This window comes from Betta splendens, chromosome 15, assembly GCF_900634795.4.
Source record: "Betta splendens chromosome 15, fBetSpl5.4, whole genome shotgun sequence".
Classification (NCBI taxonomy): domain Eukaryota; kingdom Metazoa; phylum Chordata; class Actinopteri; order Anabantiformes; family Osphronemidae; genus Betta; species Betta splendens.
In genome coordinates this window covers 18,278,816-18,297,157 of record NC_040895.2, presented here as the reverse complement: position 1 = coordinate 18,297,157, position 18,342 = coordinate 18,278,816, and the positions used below count along the sequence as shown (strand labels likewise).

The window sequence follows — 18,342 nt, the reverse complement described above, 5'->3', positions numbered from 1 at the left end:
GTCACCCACGACCAAACATGAACACGAGAAATTAGTATTTCAAATACAAATCATAATTTTTAACATTTTCAATGAGACTATATTTTCCATTCATTTTACAACTTATGGTGGTAAAGAAAGGTGTGACTTTTAATGGAAAACACAAAACTGTCTGAGTGACCCCAAACATTTGAATGGCAGTTTACCGTTTTCACAAACAAATCACACAAGTAGATCAGTTCAAACAACCAACATCTGTAAAGACACCTCAATGTCGCCAGAACATGCTTCAGGTCCATTGATGGCAGAAACCAAACTGGACCCTGACTAAACACTGAAGCCTCGGCTCCAGCGTCAGATCACTTGCTTTGATAGTGTTGTCTAATAATAACATTGATCATTTGCATCACTTTTCTGATGGCATTGCTCCAAAACGTGTGCTGTCCTCTAAATATTGTCTTTACAGCTACATTTGCGCATTTGGATGAAGCAACAACTGTTGACAGACTGTCTCTGAACGTTTGAGGCCTGCAGCCGCTCCACGGCTTTAACAAACAGAAAACCTGCAAACACAAATCTGCTTCCAGTTGACGGGAGATGTGATTGTTTTCATTTCCTCGAGGTTAATTCAGAAGACGATTGTTCCAACCGTCCGCTTTAATCGCACTGACCTCGCTTCATCTTCGAGCTGACGCCCGCGTCATTTTCAAAGTTAATTGTTTCTGTTTGTGGCTTCTCACCCTGAAATTAAACAAGTCCTAACTTGATGCCAAAGTCCACAGGTTCAGAGTCCAATCCAAGGGAGCAGTGCAACAAACCACGTTATGTATGACATGTGGACTTTGGCCTTGGAGACTCGGACGCAGACTTTAGTCAGTCTACAGGACGAACAGCAGCATCCCAGAGCAGAAACATGCTGCCGTGAGGGGCCACCAACAGCACAGACGCTGTGATACTGATGGTGTGTGTGACCACCATCCTTCGACCGGCCGCAGGGTTCATCACTGCTGTCGTTCAGACCTGAGCCCAGGCTTCATGAAGCTGCTGACGTCAACCAGACTGTGAAAAGATGGATTTTCAGGTTAAAGTGACGACCCGACAAACAGCAGCTCAGCCTCTGATCCGTCTGCAGCCGCTGCGACGCCCCTGACTTCAAAAGCCTCCGCTCTGCTGAACCTACACAGACAGTACAATGGTGCTAAACAAACCTTTAGGCACAAGTGGAACCAACACAGGGGCAATTAAATACACAGGAACCCGATTTAGCGGCGCTGCTCCGTGGACCTAAACCGACTCGGGCAGGTGAGGCTTTCATTGCTTTGTGTTGTGCACAGCGTGTCCGCGTCCTCTTGATCCGAAGCCAGTGACCTGTACCAGCACTAAACGCACGGAGTCCAACAATGCAGCTGCAAAGCGCTGCCAACATTAACAGAACCGACCACACTGCTGGGTCTGGGTCCCACACAAAGGCGGGAGGCGCGCTTTCTGCAGGACGACGTCCTCGCTGCGACGCCTTCGAGCCCAGACAGGAAACAAAGGCACTGGCTTTAAACAGCGCTGCAGCTCCTCTGCTTCTTAACCAAAAGTAAGTAACTGAATGTAACACAGACCCACGACGAGGACGACCTGAGGTTTGAAACTCAATTAAACCCACATGACCACGACCTGAGGCCTCATTACTGATGAGCCAGCAGACAGTCGCCAAGTCAAGTGGAACAGTGTCAGAGCCTCAGTTGTTGTTGCTGCAGGTCCCACCAGACCACAATGAGTCCCCGCGCGTTGCCAGGCACCAGCATCCCATGAACCCGCCGACCCTCACTCCCACTGCAGCTCAGGTTGACGGAGCGGAGGTTCCCCTCCACTCCGACCTGCATCAGGCCACTGTGCAGATCACATTAATTCTGCACTATGCAAAGAGAAACTTCCCCTGGTGGAGCGTTTTCCTTCAGCCCACGACGGACTGAACCAGCTGAGACCTGCCGCTGCTTCGCAGCCGTTCAGACTCAGACTCAGACGCTGTTTGTGACAGACAGAAGAGCAGTGGACTTCACAGCATCCAGCTCCTGCTCAGAGCAGAGCAGGTTACTGATTCATGCAACCAAGCCAAGTGAAAATACAGTTTCACAGCCGATTACTGAAGCAGTCAGTCACTTAACGCATCCCAATAATGGCTGGACACTTATCAAACAACAGGAAAGAGCTTGAAAGGCTTTCACAGGCTGGATTTGAGGATTTGGGCTTTTTAGGATGATTTTACAACTTTATTGAGCCGCAGCGTGAGATGAGCATGAAGCGATGCAGGGCTCCGTGAGGGCATCTGATTATCACCGCTGACACTTTATCGGCCCTGTTCTTTGCACCTGTCGGTTTGGATGCTTGGAAGCTGTTTACTGAGGCTAATTGGAACAACAGAGCATCATCTGCCAAACAACAAGAAACAGATGCTCAAGAGCTGGTGCGGGTTTAATGGTGAGTGGGCGTGTGTCAGCAGCCCACACTCATAAATAAACCGCCCACAGTGGGCTCAGTAAACACACACACATCCTCCTGAACTCTTCTACACAGAGGAACAAACAAGGCAGAGGTCAACGCAGCGTCAGCCTGACACACCAGCCACAGACCCACACGCTTCACAACCTGCAGCCACAGACCCACACGCTTCACAACCTGCAGCCAACGGACCCAACGCTTCCACAACCTGCAGCCACGGACCCACACTCTTCACAACCTGCAGCCACGGACCCACACGCTTCACAACCTGCAGCCACGGACCCACTTCACACCTGCAGCCACAGGTCCATGAACATGAGCTCACCTCTACATGAGTCATCAACCAGAGGCAACAACACGGCAAGCAATTAAACATGGACCAGGGTGGGGAGACGAGGGCACGTCCTCCATCAGCTCCACGTCAAAGCGGATCCCACTCTTTACTGTAGTATTAGTATTTGTCCTGTTGCAGCAGCACTTTAAGGATAGAGAGCGAGACGGCTCCAACGCACACAGAGCCGACATTCTGAAAAATGAGAGACAGAAGTAACACTATGACTCAAAACCACCACACGCGCGCAGACACACACGCACGCACACACACACACACACACACACACACACACACACACACAGAGCTGCCTCCTCCGCTGCTCTGAGTCGGACGCCACCGCTTCCTGTATGTCATGTTTCTGTTAATACATTCAAACGGAGGTGATGTGCTACGGGACACACGCAGAAACTCATCAGAAACTGAGACCACGCTGCACTGGAACATGTTGGTAATGACACAGGATGACGTCTGTCATCTGCTGTCATGACCTGATCCCTGGTCCAGAGGTCAAGAAGGCACGCGTCTGTTTGGTGAAGCTTCAGATGATCATAATGTAAACACACAACAAAAATGACACTGCATTAATCAGACAGGAGACATTCTAATCACAGTGGCAAACATGATTCATTAAAGTATAACTTCAGGAAACGTCGTCAAGATAAGTCCATTTACCTGCGATGAGCCACGTGATAAAATTCCTGGAAACGCGTCTCTTTCCTACTTCATTTAACCGACAGCTTTCAGTGACACACACAGTCCTACTTCCATTTACAAGAATCAGCTGCAGGTCAATAAATCAGGTCAACAGGTCAAATCCCCTTCTGGCGTCAGAGTGGCTGTTGTGACAGTGTTCAACGTCTCAAAGGGAAAAAAACATCTCTGGTTTTGAAAACCTTGGATGCGTTCAGGTGCCGTTCCTCCTGTTTGTGTTCTAGAAGCAGATGAATCACATTCACTAATGGTTTCAACAAAAACTATTACACATTAAATATTACAGACTCGCAAACGCAATCAGACTGTTTTTTTCTGCATGTTTCAAAATGCTGTTTTTCTAGTTACGTTTCATTTCACTTTAATTTGCCACATTTGCGGTGAGAGGCCAGAAAGCGGCGCACACCCTCCTGCATGAACACACACCTTTCCTTGCTTACACTGGGCCTTCCTGTCACTGTGGCGCCTGCCAAACACAAACATGCAGCAACAATACGGCCCAGACTAATCTGTGATCCCCAAGAACACGGAGTTCTGGAAACACGGCCAAGCACACGCACGCAGGTGCACACACAAACACACGCATGTGCACACACAAAAACACACACACATGCACACACAAACACACGCATGTGCACACACAAACACATGCATGTGCACACACAAACACACATATGTGCACACACAAACACACACATGTGCACACACAAACACACACATGTGCACACACAAACACACACACACAGGCACACTCAAACACACGCAGGTGCACACACAAACACACACACATGCACACACAAACACACGCATGTGCACACACAAACACACACATGTGCACACACAAACACACACACGCACACACAAACACACACATGTGCACACACAAACACACACACACACACACACACACACACTCAAACACACGCATGTGCACACACAAACACACGCATGTGCACACACAAACACACACATGTGCACACACAAACACACGCACACTCAAACACACGCAGGTGCACACACAAACTCATGCATGTGCACACACGTGCAAACATAAACACACACGCACACTCGTGCACACACACACACACACATGCACATACACGCATACGCGTGCACACACACACACACACACACACACACACACACACACACACACACACACACACACACACACACACACACACACGGCCCTCAGCACGGCTCAATGAGGGGAAGAACGATGCAGGAGATTGCTGATGATTCCGATAGCCATGAAAACCAAACCCACACAAACCACTGCGATGGTCGCTGATTGAAAGAGGCACAGCTGAGAGAGAGAGAGAAAAACAGAGCGAGAGAGAGAAACTACCTCACACGACCACCTTCCATCAGTACCTACATCCACATCCGGAGTCTGCGAGCTCTGTGTCAGACACACGCAGGTTCATTCACACATCAGCCCGACGTCTGGTCCAGAGTCTGGATGCAGCTCTGCAGCCTCGTCCAGAAACGCCCGTCTGTTACTGTGGGTGCACCTCCCACATGAAGCCCGGGGGGAAATCCAGCCTGAGGACACTCTGACTGTCTTTGTGACTGCACCCATAGCGCAGTGGGACAGGATTAGCAGACTTAAGCACAGAGGAATGTAAGATGTGTCCTGCCTCTCACTTTGTCGCCACTTTGTAGCACAGCTTGTAACTCTTTACATCGTATTAAACTTTGAGGTGAAAAGATAAAAGGGATTTTCAAATGCTTTCTGACATGGACGTGACTACGTCATGTCAAGCTTCAGTGTTTACTCTTCTTATCGTCGGCATCAAAGGACGTGAAGGTTTTGCCTGAACGCAGAAAACAAGAGCTTTCAGTTCTCGGCTCTGGTTTGTTTTCACTGCTTTTATCAGGGCAACGGATTCACTTTGGAAGAAATTGTTCACGATGGATCAGGTGAAATTAAGGGTGAAGCAGAAAAGCTCTTAACATGCAGGTAAAGCAAACAGAGGCTGTGGCTTTCAACACCAACCGCCTTCACGGGACCCATTGGGTTTCTGCTTTACAGTTGAACCGCCGTCTGTCTGTTTGTCCCTAAATAGCATTTGTTCACAGTTGTATTTCCAGTTAAAACATGACTGAGCATTAAACGCAGCAGCAGCAGCGTAATGAGGAGGGACTTTTAAGCTGCAATAACCTGACAGACAGAGAGGAGACGAGGTTCAGATGCAACAGACTGGTCACAAATGCACCACAAAGCAAAGAGAACGTGTGGTGAAATGTACTTAATTCTATTCAGTTTATTTCTATATCACCTCCAGCTACAGAGATGAGGCCATCTGCCTCGACCGGCTTAACACGACGCCGTGTCAAAGAGCAGCAACTCCGGCCGGCAGCTACAACCACGTTTCCTTCACGTGTGAACCTTCAGCTGCTCCCAGCGGAGCATCACCTGAGATCATCTGAGACCCGAGACGTTCGCGGTCAACCTGGAAGGACCTGAGCGCGGCCAGGGGACACAGTGGATCACAGAGCAGCGGCCATTTTGACAGGAGAGGGACAGGAAGCCTGCGGACGGGCGGACGGGAAAAAGGAAATGGCAGCAGACAGAGTTCTGCAGGAGTGGAGCGAGGAGGACACTCAGGTCTGGTCAAATGACCCAAAGCAGGGAGAAAACCCACACGGCCCAGCTGGTACCGAAGAACACCCGCAAATATCACACGAACCTGCAGACACATGAAGAAACCGAACGGAAAGCAGCAAGAGGAGGACGAGTGGGCGCTTGAGAAGATGAGAGATAAAAATAACAATGGAACGATGCTCCTCGCCTCCACTGCCGTTTCCTCAGCGTCAGCGGCTGGAGGGTCTCAGAGCAGCTGATCGGCCCCGGCCCCTCCCTCAGGAGTCTAAGGGCCCCCGGCCCCTCCCTCAGGAGTCTAAGGGCCCCGGCCCCTCCCTCAGGAGTCTAAGGGCCCCCGGCCCCTCCCTCAGGAGCCGAGGGGCCGAGAAGTTGAACCTATAAAATAAGTTTAGTTTTGTTTCCGTGTGTCGCTCCTCATTTGCTCCTCTGCTGTGATGTGTTCATGGACCGTCTGAAACCGCATGCACGCCTTCACCGTCCTCCTGCAGCAGGACACAATGAGCCCCAACAGGAACAGAACTAGAAGCTGCGTCTGCAGCTCCGTCACTCACTGACCGCGCTTCATGAGTCAAAGTCCGCCCGTCTCCCTCCAGCGACCGTTGCTCCTCAAGCAGCTCCCTCTCTTTTCCGGTTCTATTGTCTGCCTGAGCTTCTGTCTTTATCTTCCTCTAACACAAACAGCGGAGGCTCAGACACAAAGCAGCTGAAGTGGCTTTTTATGCTGCTACTGATAAAAGGCTGCCGTTTGCTTAATGGCATCTGAGTCGACAGGAACGAAAAGCACCAGTGAGCTGCAGCAGAGCTGAACAGGACCACGTCGAGCGCCTGGGCTTCGCTGCAGCAGCGATGACGCGTCCGAACACAGGTTCAACATCTGCGCTGCTTCACTTCACAGATTTGCTGTGATCGAGGACAGAGCTTTGAACGTAATGCAGATCCAGTAGAAACATCCTGAATGTTACACATAGACGTACAAGAAAAGTGAGGTCCTAAAGATTCAACCTTTGCTTGAAAACAAGAATGTCGGGTTTCAACCTGGCAACACGTGACAAAGCCTCAACATTTGATCTTCAGAGATAAAGAATGGTTTCACCCACTTATTCTTTTCTCCAGAGAATCAAGGTTCTATAGTTTGGGCCCGTGTACTTCAGGCATGTGTACTTCCGGCCCGTGTACTTCCGGCCCGTGTACTTCGGGTTCCTGTACTTCAGGCCTGTGTACCTTGGGTTCCTGTACTTCAGGCCTGTGTACCTTGGGTTCCTGTACTTCAGGCCCGTGTACTTCAGGCCCGTGTACTTCCGGCCCTTGTACCTTAGGTTCCTGTACTTCGTGTACCCGGGCCGTAGTATCGTACTAGTGAAGTGGACCACCAGAACCGCTGCCTGGACGGCTCTCTGGATCCCCCTTCGCGTGCGTCCCCTCTGTTCAGACACTTCCTGTCTCCCACTCCCACTCTGCTGTCTCACTCATCAGGACCACGTCAGGAGATGAACACGTGCTTCAAACACAGATTCCAACCTCCAGTCGACTGAATTCTTTCCAAAGGTTCGAATACAAACTGAGTTTTCAAAGTGACAACGCTGCAGAATGTACACGACTAGAGGTCACATGTGCACAGACGACATGAAGACGCGGTGAACGAGCACTTTCAACCCCGAGCGGAGGTTTGAGTCTTCACTGTCCATCACATGACCACACACTCAGGAGGCTGATGGTATCACGTGAAGAACAATGCTAATCACAGTGACAGGACAGAGTTCAAGGCTCCTCGGGTTCAAAGGTCAGCGAAACACACGCAGCTTTATATTTAGCTGCCACGAGTTTGATACTGGGTTCAGGTTCTGGCGCAAACTGCAGCTCCTACACATGTAAAGGCATGCGTCTATATTTGGATCCTGTGACACACACACTGTGATGTAAAGGCAGAAACACATGAAGAGGATCAGACCGTAACCAGTACCGGTGCCACAGCGGGCCGGACTCCGACCTCGGAGCGCTGTTTCCAGCCGTGCAGACGTGAGCAGAGATCCGCTCGCTGCTTTCAGGTTCTCAAACACGATGCAACCGTAGAAGTGTTTCATGTGGTCAGAGGCAGAAACGTGAGGTTTCCTGGGTTTTGCATGAAGTGAACCTGCACCAGAACCAGCAGCCGGCGGCTCCGAGGTCTCGTGACGGAGGCAAACGCTGCTTTGAGTTTGCATTCAGCTGTCGCTCTGAGTTGTTGTGCTTGAATCCAATGATCATCACATGTGATGTTTTCTTTTGCTTTGATGGAGACGCGGGCGACATGAAACCTGTTGGGTGGCAGACGAGCGTGGCTTAGTATAAACTGATGAAGTGAACACTGACACATCGTTTAGGAAAACATTAACGCCATGATGTTCAGTTCAGGGGCATCGTAAACTCCTGCGCTGTGACAGCAGCATTTGTAGGGCGTGGCAGAAAGTTCAGACAAACAGCAAAGCGCCTCAGAGAAGACGCTCTCAACCCCAAACTCGGGCACCAACTACTACAAGCTGTATTTAAAACATATTATGTTGACATTTACTGAAATTCCTCCGTAGTGTAGTTCACGAAGTGAGTGGTTTTAGTCTAATATGCGGATACAGATGCATTAAGCTTTAATACAGTCAGAGATGGGTTTTATAGGTTCAGTGTTTGCATTATTTTCGCCTCCACAAGCGAAACAGACCAAAGTAATACGATTTCAGATCAACATCAGTCTGATAAAAAAAAAAATTTGCGTCAACGCATCACATTTAATTGACGGCTTAGACAGCGGCCATAAATCACATGACTTATCAGCGCTATAACGACTTCCAGGCAGCTGCGGCCTCCAAGTGCTACTGTGGGACAGAAGGAAACCCGAGTCACAGCCTCAGACGGATGTGACGGGACCCTGAAGGGGTCTGTGGTGGTGGGAGCCTGAAGGGGTCTGTGTCTGTGGTGGTGGGACCCTGAAGGCGTCTGTGGTGGTGGGACCCTGAAGGGGTCTGTGTCTGTGGTGGTGGGAGCCTGAAGGGGTCTGTGGTGGTGGGACCCTGAAGGGGTCTGTGTCTGTGGTGGTGGGAGCCTGAAGGCGTCTGTGGTGGTGGGAGCCTGAAGGGGTCTGTGGTGGTGGGACCCTGAAGGGGTCTGTGGTGGTGGGACCCTGAAGGGGTCTGTGTCTGTGGTGGTGGGACCCTGAAGGCGTCTGTGGTGGTGGGACCCTGAAGGGGTCTGTGTCTGTGGTGGTGGGAGCCTGAAGGGGTCTGTGGTGGTGGGACCCTGAAGGGGTCTGTGTCTGTGGTGGTGGGAGCCTGAAGGCGTCTGTGGTGGTGGGACCCTGAAGGCATCTGTGTCTGTGGTGGTGGGACCCTGAAGGCGTCTGTGTCTGTGGTGGTGGGACCCTGAAGGCGTCTGTGGTGGTGGGACCCTGAAGGCGTCTGTGTCTGTGGTGGTGGGACCCTGAAGGGGTCTGTGGTGGTGGGAGCCTGAAGGCGTCTGTGGTGGTGGGACCCTGAAGGCATCTGTGTCTGTGGTGGTGGGACCCTGAAGGGGTCTGTGGTGGTGGGACCCTGAAGGCGTCTGTGGTGGTGGGACCCTGAAGGCGTCTGTGGTGGTGGGACCCTGAAGGCACCTGTGTCTGTGGTGGTGGGACCCTGAAGGGGTCTGTGGTGGTGGGACCCTGAAGGCGTCTGTGGTGGTGGGACCCTGAAGGGGTCTGTGTCTGTGGTGGTGGGACCCTGAAGGGGTCTGTGGTGGTGGGACCCTGAAGGCGTCTGTGGTGGTGGGACCCTGAAGGCGTCTGTGGTGGTGGGACCCTGAAGGCGTCTGTGTCTGTGGTGGTGGGACCCTGAAGGCATCTGTGTCTGTGGTGGTGGGACCCTGAAGGCATCTGTGTCTGTGGTGGTGGGACCCTGAAGGCGTCTGTGGTGGTGGGACCCTGAAGGGGTCTGTGGTGGTGGGACCCTGAAGGCGTCTGTGTCTGTGGTGGTGGGACCCTGAAGGCGTCTGTGGTGGTGGGACCCTGAAGGCAGCGCTGCTGGACTCCACGCTGTCCTCCAGTTACGACGGCCTCCGCTCTGCTCAGAGGAGCGGAGTGCCTTAAACACAGCGTTCACCATGAAACATCCTGCTCTGATGTGACTGGAACCATGGAGGCGCTGTACAACTGTGACCTCAACAGGAAACACTCGAGTTCAGAGGAGAATTAAATTCTGTAAAAGGTGTTTGAGAAGCTGCTGACGGAGCAGGTTGAGGAGCATCAGCTGGACAATCATCAGGTCAGGACCAAAGGTCACAACGAATGCGAAGCAAACGTGAAGCAGGAGGTTCAGACACATCTGGATTCAGCTCAAATGACTGACACTTCCAGCTGTTACTCAGGTCGTGTATGTGACAAAGCTCATAATGACATCCGTCGTTTCTATAGAAAACGAGCTTCCCGAAAGAAACCAACAAAAGCCACTAGTTTTACGCACAGCGTGAAGGAAACAGGTCCTGAGCACGTATGTGTTTAAAACAAGCAAACGGCTCAAACCTCTGTTCTGCGCAGTTTTGACGCACTGGTCTCGTGCCCGTCACATCTCACGGTGAACGACCACCGCGTGCAGCGTTCGCCCGGAGCAACAGGTCCGCGCGCGCACTGAGCGAGCGGCCGCCGCGGACACGCGTCTTACCTCTTTCTGTCCTTCTCTGCGCTCATCATCTCGCGCCTTGTCTCCTTTTACGCACAATCTCAGCGCTGTAATTCCACCACGGGCGCGCGTTACGTCCAAGTTTAGAGTCACAACCGGTTAAAAACCAAAAGCTGCAGGTTCCGTGGAAGTCACGGCTTCGGAGCGGAGCTCTGACGGATCATGTCATCAAAGAAAACCAGTCCGGCGGCAACTTCAGGGTCCGAGGTCGGAGCGGGGTCGGGACCGTACAGTCTCAGAACACTGCCGAGGATTGTACAGCCTGTGACCCGGTGTGACGTCCCCCAGGCTGGTGCCGAGCGCACATCTGCTGCCGCCTCCGCTTCTCCAACTTTCGCTCGCTGGCTGATCTGAAAACTGCCGAAGCCGCTCGGTCTCTGACCCGCGGCTCAGCTGGCACCGTGTCAGCCGCTGGCCCACTCCTCCGCTGATTGGACGAAACCGCGGCCCGGCGACGCCCCCCAGCTGACAGGCCCCGCCCCCTCGCTCTCCGCCGCTACCTGTTTGTCCCTGAGCTGCAACAGGTGTGAGCAGAGCATAAACGCGCTCATAACGCTAATCCGCCAAGATGAATGTGCATAATGTGATTATGAAGAGGATGCGCCTCCCTCACAAACAGCCTGAGGGCACTTTGTCCTTTTCTATCTATTCACTCAACCTTCAATAATCAAGAAATCAAGAAAAGATCAAATCCTTAAGATGAGAAACTAGAAGCAATTTTGCTTGAATATTGACTCAATGATGAATGAACGGTAGATTGCGTAAGTAGTTTTATGCATTTAGAAATACATTAAACTTTATGAGTGAACTCTTGGCTTGTTTGAAATGTCTGCTACTGGAACCGTCCAAGCAGCAGTGGATGAAACCCTACAGGAGTCAAACTGGGGCGATGAGGCCTTCTGGACATTCCTCTCAGATACAAGATAAAAATATGTTAAAATATAAATAAATATTCTGCTTGAGTCCACTGTTAGCTCATCAATATTTTTCGGCCCTGTTCATGATTTTAAGGGACATATACAGTTTGTGTGAAAGTGCCTGTGAACACCGTTTTAGCCACATCTGAACAATACGTGTCTTTACTTTTATTTATTATCAGTGCCTTATTTCAACCCTCACCATAAGTAAAACAGACGTTCCTCCTGTTGGGCGGTGGGCCCCACTCGAGGAACAAAAACAGCCCGGTTGAGTTCAGTGAAAGAAGGTTTGTGCGAGAACAACGGCTTTGTTAGCGATAAAGACATTTATCGTCTTGGTTACGACAATAAACAGTGGTGTGTTGAGCAACACGGGTGAGACTTCACATCATCCACAGGCACAAAAACAAAGGCGGGCCTGCGTCACGGCGTTTCCACGAGGCCTCTGAGCCGTCGGTTCCTCATCCATGATGCCGGTAGCAGGTCGCACCGCATTTTACAGACACACGGGAGCTGCTGAGTTTTTTCATGTCCACCTCACACAGCAGAGCAGAAAAACCATGGACACGAAAGGAAGAAAGTACTGATGTGCTGCTTTCCTCCATTGATGGATGAATGTTTGAGCCCAAACATTTTAAATGGTCATCACACATTAATGACAGTCAAAGCAGTGACGAGGAATAATGCACCAAACATAGAGAAACCTTGTTGACATGATATTTAATTCATTTCAAAAATTAAAATACACTTTCACATGATTTTAAAGTACAGTACATTTGGCAAAAAAAGTCATGAACACAGAGAAACGGCCTGGACACGCAACGGAACAAAGCGCGGGCCGGACACGAGTAGAGTAAAAAGTAAAACAGTCACGCGCCCTCGAACGCTTCCCACCAGGGTTTCAGTACAACCGACTGGAGTCAGCACAAAGACTGTTCTCCACTGCAACAAACACGAGTGAAGGAGCAAAGAGTGGGAGGAGGCGATCCGGTCGGAACCCTGTGTTGGTTCTGTTGGTGCTGTACTGGTCCAGGACCAGTCTGTTTGCCTGCTGGTCCCTTCAGGTTGGGCCACTTTTGACGCTCCGTCACGCTCAGCTGAGACAGTGAGATGGTTCAGGTATGAAACCAGAAGCGGAGCCGGCAGCCGGACCCGCGTTTACGGTCACGGCCGCTCAGCGCTTTGGGCCGCGGCTCAGCAGGAGGTGGAGACGCTGACGTCACACTCTCCTCAAGACAGGAGGAAACTGAAACCAGCCACAAACGGCTTCTATTACAAGTTACACACAGGTTAAAGCTGCACAAGAGTCGTCCTAAATAGACTCTTCATTACAACTACATTTAGACTTCTGCTACCTTCATGTGTCTTTTCTAGTCGTCATTGTTCATCTTTAGTTAAATGCGTCCGTCTCTTTTTTTGGTGAATCTGGTGTTTGTTCAAACAAGTTTGTCTGAACGTACTCACACCTGCACACGAGGAGGGAAACGGGTCGGTACTGACCAAACGGACTCTCTGTGGAATGACTCAGTCGACCACTTTGTACTTGAACATGTCAGTAGACGAGGGAAGGAAGGAAGGAAGGAAGGAAGGAAGGAAGGAAGGAAGGAAGGAAGGAAGGAAGGAAGCAGAGGACGGACACAGGCCACAGCTCCACTCAGACCTCCGCACTATTGCACATGAAGATCTTTGGATTCACTCTGAAGAAAAACCCGACCTGTTTCCTCTGAGACCTGGTCACTTTGTTAAAGCTTATTTCACCTCTGCCCACAGAGAAGCAGGGTTTGAATTAAAGCAGCTTCCAAGCAGGCGAGTTCTGCTGCATCTGCAATCCATCAAAAGAAGAGCCAGCGAGAACCAGATCCGGTAGAAACAACAGCCCACGGCTTTAAATAACAACTAAAACACAACGAAGACGCGAATACATTCAGAATGAGGTGACGACTGATCTCCACGACGACAGGATCCGTACGTCACGACACTGAAGGAGAATCAACTGGAAGCTGCTCATTATCTGACCTCGTTGCAGCATCATGTCAGTGTCAGGACTCAGGTTCCTGACGCTCGTGGTACCGTTTGGTTTTGAACCAAAGGGAGTGTTCAAGCACCAACAGACAAACAGGCAGAATCCTCACGACACCAACTCATCAGTACAGAGTTTCTTTCACACGTTCATGGATTCACTGGCTCCTTTGCCTTCAGACGCGTTCAGAAAACCTTCCTTAAACACAGACAGACACACGAAATGAGTAGTGACACTCACACTCCGGCAGATGCTCACACACCGCGCCTGAAATCCACCTGGACCTGCTGAAGGAAGGCTTTCACCTGCTCGAGCATGCGGTGAAGCTACATATGGAAGGAAGCGCACAACTGGACAAACAGGATGGGTCCAGGATGGGTTCGGGATGGTTCCGGGCTGGGTCCAGGCTGGGTCCAGGCTGGGTCCAGGCTGGGTCCAGGCGTGCTCAGGTTCTGGACGTCTCAGTCCTTTGACTAAAGGTGTTTCTAGATGTTGTGGCTTGGAGCTAGTCCTCGTTGCCGAAGTACGAGAACCCCTTGAACTCCTCCTGGTTGATCTGCTTAACGATGTTGTCCTCCACCGGCGTCAGGACGGGTTCTTCACGAGTAAAGTCCTGGTCGAAGTTATTAACGTCCCTCTTGGTTTTCTGCAAAACAAACAGCAAGAGGTTCCACATTAGCTCAGGTTCCACCAGGACCCGGACGGAGACGAGAAGCTGTGAACTCACAATGCGCGGCTTGAAAGGCGGTCTGATCTTCTTCTGCTCCAGCAGCGTCCAGTCGATCTCTCTGAAAAAGGCGTGGAGCTTAATGGCTTCCTCCAAACCCTGAGCCAACACACAGCCCAGACGCTTGCTGGGACTCTTAGTCATGAACTGAGAAGACAAGGAGAAATAGGAGTCAGGGAGGAGCACGAGGATGAACATGAAGGTGAGTTCTCTGTTCATGAGGCCAGAAACAAGACGGCAACGTATGTATTTGACCCCAAAACACAACGTCCTCCAGTTCTTCAATGAGGGAGGAATCAGGCGAATCAGCAACAACAGCAGCCAGAGTCCGTCACGATGAGTCAAAACCGCAGAATAACACAATGATTCGTTAACGAGCACGAGCAGGGTTTCATTTCCTGTTTGTGTTTGTTTTATGTGTTTTTTAATATTAATTAATATTTGGCAGCGGCTGCTCAAAAACAGAACACATCTTCTGCACTCATTATTATTGTGGAGATCTTCTCAAATGCTGCAACTGGAGCGATGAGCGTGAGCTGAGCTTTATCTGGTGACGTGAAGTCCTTCAGCGGTAGATACGACCAATCAGCGGAGTCAGAGTCCAAGACGCGGCCAACAACAACAGCGCGTTCCCACAGGGCGCCGACGCCAAGCTGAACGCAGCGTTGTGATGGAAAAAGGGACGGACAAATAAACCAGCAGACACGCACGCACACACACAGACACACGCACACACGCACACAGACACACGCACACACACAGACACACACACACACACACACACACACACACACACACACACAGACACACACAGACCCCCTCACGACACACCACTACAGACACACGCACACACCACACACACACACAGACACACACCACGCAGACCACACAGCGACACACATCAATCTCACCACGCACCACACAACGACACACACACCACACACACACACCACCACACACACACACCACACACACAACGCACACACACCACAACGCCCCCACAACCCACACACACAAGACACACACACACACACACACACACACACACACACACACACACACACGCACACACAGACACACGCACGCACACACTCACTGCTCTGAGGATGGACACGGCCTCCTTGCTGAGCCACACAGGGTACAGCACGTCGTCGTGCAGGATGGACTCAAAGAGGTCGTCCTCGTTGTCGGCTTCAAACGGCGGCTGTCCGGCCATCATCTCGTACATCAGCACCCCCAGCGCCCACCAGTCCACGGACGGGCCGTAGTAACCGATACCTGAGGATCTGGGGACAACAGGTTTTAACGGGTCCGGGTCCAGCCGGGTCCGGCTGTCCGGGTCCAGCCGGGTCCGGCTGGGTCCGGGTCCAGCTGGGTCAGGCCGGGTCCAGCTGGGTCCGGGTCCAGCCGGGTCCGGCTGGGTCCGGGTCCAGCTGGGTCCGGGTCCGGCTAAGTCCAGCTGGGTCCGGGTCCAGCTGGGTCAGGCCGGGTCCAGCTGGGTCCGGGTCCAGCTGGGTCCGGGTCCAGCTGGGTCCGGGTCCAGCCGAGTCCGGCCGGGTCCGGCTGGGTCCGGGTCCGGCGGCGTCCGCTCACCTCGGGGGCGATGTAGTCGGGGGTCCCGCAGAAGGTGGTGGTGGTGGCGCCGTCCAGGATTCCCTCCTTGCACATGCCAAAGTCTGCCAGCTTACAGTGGCCCTCGGCGTCCAGCAGGATGTTGTCCAGCTTCAGGTCTCTGCAGAGGTGGAGGCAGACACAGCAGGGAGCCGTGGTGTTAGCGACTCAAACAGAGTGATGGTTGAGCGCTGCAGAAACATCAACACGTCTCCTCAGCCGGAGCTTCTTACAACCTGCTGCACTTTCTTTTGTTTTGTCCCATCATGCATTTCTCTGACGGCACTGATTAAAAGAAGCTGATGAGTCAGACTTTACTCATATTTTTAAATGCAAAGTCGGACTTGATGTGACCTGACTCTCCAGGTGTAATTACTGCACTGTGTCCTGTTCATCCCTGACTGGGCCTGAGCAGCGTGAGGCCGTTCAGCAGGGACTGCTATGAAGACGAGCAGCAGAGTGAAAGAGCCTGCAGACAGAAGCCAGAGTCCAACCCGCTTCCTGCTCATCTACTAAGAAGGAAACCCGCCGCTAATTCTAGCAGTGAAGCCATCAGTCGACAGCTGGAGCACTGGAGGAAACAAGCTTTCAGAAGACGACCTGGAGCTAGAACCCAAGAAAAGGAGCCCACGGGTGAAGTCACCAGCGAGTCGCTGCTGCTTCAGGAGGAGCCACACGTCTTCATGCTGATCATCTGAGCTTCACTGGCTTCGAGCTCAAACCAGATCAATTCAGATCTTGTAGTTTTTCCACTGGTAACGTCATGTTTCTTCTCTTTTCAGCCACTGGTTTGCTTTTATTTTTCAGAAATTGAGAACTCCAGCACGTTCTTCCCTCGGCTCCGAGCAACAACCGCGGCCTTGTGCTGTGCCTTGCTAAAAGGCCTCATGGTGCGCAGCAAAGAGGGGCGCTTGTTCTGCATTTCCCCAGACGAAGAGTTAAACAGACGACCCCCTGGCCTCCTGTTTGTATAACTCACCTCCCGGCGACTCCCAACACATTAAATCTGAATTGGACGCCTGCAGCAAGGCAGAAAAATAAGCCATGAATGTAATGCATTTATGATTGAATTTAAATGGCGGCTGACGCTAATCTTCCTATTACACATCACCTCGCTGAAGGCAAATTCGATATTAAGTGGCTGCAGGTGTTCAGAAGAACTAATGGAATGATATTTATTTATGTGAAGACGTGTTGTTTGTTTCTTGCAGGATGAGACGCGTCGTCAGCTGCTAATAATCTGTTTCAGAGCAGCGTCGACATCATTATCATCATCTTTTATTACCGAATAATTGAATCAGTTTTCTTTAAGCTTTGTTTCTTCACAAACCATTTGTTACAATACTTTGTCTATATATTAGTTTTTGATCCGGTGAAGCTGATAACAGCACAGGTTTGTTGAGATGAAACGCACAACATTCACCTTCAGGTTACAGGCCTCTCCTGTTCCTCCTTTGGTTCAACAAAGCTGGAGCGTCCTGAGAGGACACGGCCTCGTGTGAGTCAGCATCGCTCTGTGGCCTCTCCTCCAAATGCAGAGGCAGGAACCAGAGAACCGGTCAGGACCTTTGACACCAACACACGCGTGAGGACGTCCGCTCAGTCAGAAGCCGTTCTACGTGACTTGTTGCCGCTCGACTCCACATCAGCACCAGAACCGCTGCATTTGCAGCTGATCCTGAGCTTTAACTGGAGCTCGGAGCGTTTCCTGCGTCTCCTTTTTCCATTACGTCGTCACGGCAACCCTGCACCGTGACAGCCGACCTGTCCCTCACGTGGTCTAAACACAAACACACCACTGCTGCGTTTGTGTTTGTGTGTGTAGTGGCAGCATGGGAGCCAGATGACTGAGGGGCGCCGCTCCTGCTCAGAGATGACAACAGGAAATGACGTCACCTCAGCCGCCGCGGCTTTGATCCGCTCTTCAAACTAAATCCATCCGTCAAATAGAGCAGACTGAGATCCAGGTTGCTGTGTTTGATGGGGATGGAGCATTTTTTCTGCTTTGATGCCCTGATGTCTGGAGCAGCACCTGCTCGTCCTCCGTCTCCATCTCGCTACTTAATATTACAGTTTTTCTATAAAGCTTCTTTAGTTTGAAGGTTTTACTGTAGATCCACGTCCAGTAAGAGCTACTGGGGCCTGAGTGTTCACGCGTATGTCTGCCTCCAGCCTGTCTCAACCTGCTCGGCCGACTGCTGCTTCCTATGGAGAAAGCGGGAGGAATGTGAGCTCCTAAAACGACTTTGATGGGAGAAAAGCAATG

The 18,342-nt window shown here is 51.4% G+C and overlaps 2 protein-coding genes and 1 long non-coding RNA gene across 3 annotated transcripts in view; all 3 read right to left on the bottom strand.

The window, feature by feature from the left end:
• LOC114870735 (endothelial PAS domain-containing protein 1-like) overlaps positions 1 to 11,200 on the bottom strand; it is a 50,699-nt gene extending 39,499 nt beyond the window's left edge. Inside the window, exon 1 of the mRNA XM_029175774.3 lies at positions 10,784 to 11,200. Coding sequence (XP_029031607.3) covers positions 10,784 to 10,812 — 29 coding nt within the window. The 5' untranslated portion in view covers positions 10,813 to 11,200. The remainder of the gene's footprint in view (positions 1 to 10,783) is intronic.
• Positions 2,839 to 7,766, bottom strand: LOC129603071 (uncharacterized). The gene is made up of 3 exons (XR_008692651.1): positions 4,893 to 7,766; positions 3,476 to 3,734; positions 2,839 to 3,339 (listed from the first exon to the last, which is right to left on the bottom strand). It is a non-coding gene; the product is annotated as an uncharacterized LOC129603071 (long non-coding RNA).
• Positions 11,201 to 12,421: 1,221 nt separating the features above from the next.
• Positions 12,422 to 15,728, bottom strand: LOC114841882 (protein kinase C epsilon type-like). The gene is made up of 3 exons (XM_029127075.3): positions 15,562 to 15,728; positions 14,466 to 14,612; positions 12,422 to 14,384 (listed from the first exon to the last, which is right to left on the bottom strand). The coding sequence occupies exons 1-3, from the start codon at positions 15,691 to 15,693 to the stop codon at positions 14,244 to 14,246; spliced, it is 420 nt and encodes a 139-aa protein (XP_028982908.2). The 5' UTR covers positions 15,694 to 15,728; the 3' UTR covers positions 12,422 to 14,243.
• Between the last annotated feature and the right edge of the window lie 2,614 nt (positions 15,729 to 18,342).